Raw genomic sequence first — 1,684 nt, forward strand, 5'->3', positions numbered from 1 at the left:
ATCATATCTTAGTCTCAGAAATAGGAATTTTTTAGCTAAGCTAATCAGTAATAGTGTCACAGCTCACTGTCAAAATTTGAGTCTTCAAATCCATGTGTGTTCAGAATTATCTACGTTTAAAAGTTAAAATGACGACTCGTCTTTTCTTGAGACTCTGTGATATATAGAAAAGACATCAATAGAAATAGGAAAAGAAATTCCTAGTTTGAGATATTTTTAAAGGAATTTGTGATTTTGGTACATTTCTAGTATTTCTGAAGACTATTTACATATATTCAAGACCCAAATCAACCAAGCCAAGGACCATGTATAGTGTATCGTTGTATTTTTAAAGGAATTATGTGATTTTCGTACATTTTTAGTATTTCTGAAGACTATTAACATATATTCAAGACTCAAATCAAACCCTTTTAAGACCTATTATTGGTTCTCAACCAATTTAAATAAAAAGTCTATTTCATTTCATTAGCCCAATCAGGTACAGTACGAAAAGATACTCCATTTTATAATTGCAGGAACGAGAACAGTTAGAAAGAGATGAAGCGCTAGAAGCGTCGAAGAAACCGTCTAAAAGTGGAAGAGGAAAAACTAAAACAATGGCTATTGAAACTAAACCTTCACCACATGGTATTCGTGTTGTACCACGTGTTGATTCAGCCATTAAAACCAAAGCGGCCAAAGCTGATCAAGCCAAAAAACGAAAGGTTAGATTGTAATTTTTGATATTTTGAAAAAATTTTGTATGATTTTGTCATTTTTGATACGCACTATCAAAGCGCGTCTTTGTTTTCTGTCTTTTCTGTTGTGTTTTTATCTATTTAACAGAAAATCGTTTTTGCGTTTGACCTTCCCCCCTTCTTCATTCCATTCTACCTAAACCACTATCTGATTGGTCAGATTTAAATAGCACTAATTTCATTTCCACACCCCCAAAACGAAATGTAGTGGGCTTAGTTTAATATATGGGTTAATAAGACCATGTTGAAACCTGTATTCGGGATACGATGGTTAGAGATGGTCATATCTTGTAAAGGGTGCAAATAACCATTACCTTCTTGATATTAGTAATAGCTATCAACCACAGAAGTGCTGGTGGAGGTATCAGAATTTTTCTAACCTTGAGGAGGATTCGAACCAACATTACTTAAAACATAAAACTCTATGATTTCTTTTCATTTGTTTTCCCTAATTACCCACTGCATGGCATTGTTCGTAAGATGTAAAACTCCATTCATTTCTCTGTCTATTTCACAGGAAAAGAAAGAATTAAATTTTGATATAGATGACGATATCAAGAAGGAACCGGAAGAGGCAGAAGAAAAAGAAAAGAAAAGTTTAGCAGAAAGATTAAACATTAATAAGAAAAAAATATTCAAAAAAGAGAAAGATCCAAATAGTATGTATCTGCTTGTGATATGAAGGTCACGATATGATATGTATCACGATACAAGGGTTACAATACGTATTGTGATGCAATGGTCACGATACAAGGGTTACAATATGTATTGTGATACAATGGTCATGATACAAGGGTTACAATATGTATTGTGATACAATGGTCATGATACAAGGGTTACAATATGTATTGTGATACAATGGTCATGATACAAGGGTTACAATATGTATTGTGATACAATGGTCATGATACAAGGGTTACAATATGTATTGTGATACAATGGTCATG

At 33.0% G+C, this 1,684-nt stretch overlaps 1 protein-coding gene across 1 annotated transcript; it reads left to right on the forward strand.

Moving 5' to 3' along the window:
- Nucleotides 1–507: 507 nt before the first annotated feature.
- On the forward strand, nucleotides 508–1,396 carry LOTGIDRAFT_239766 (hypothetical protein; the record flags this gene model as incomplete). Its single annotated transcript, XM_009060643.1, has 2 exons — nucleotides 508–704; nucleotides 1,255–1,396. Coding segments are annotated over exons 1-2 (249 nt in total), but the record flags the coding sequence as incomplete, so codon positions are not given.
- Nucleotides 1,397–1,684: the final 288 nt, after the last annotated feature.

This window comes from Lottia gigantea (genome assembly GCF_000327385.1).
Source record: "Lottia gigantea unplaced genomic scaffold LOTGIsca_4323, whole genome shotgun sequence".
NCBI classification, from domain to species: domain Eukaryota; kingdom Metazoa; phylum Mollusca; class Gastropoda; family Lottiidae; genus Lottia; species Lottia gigantea.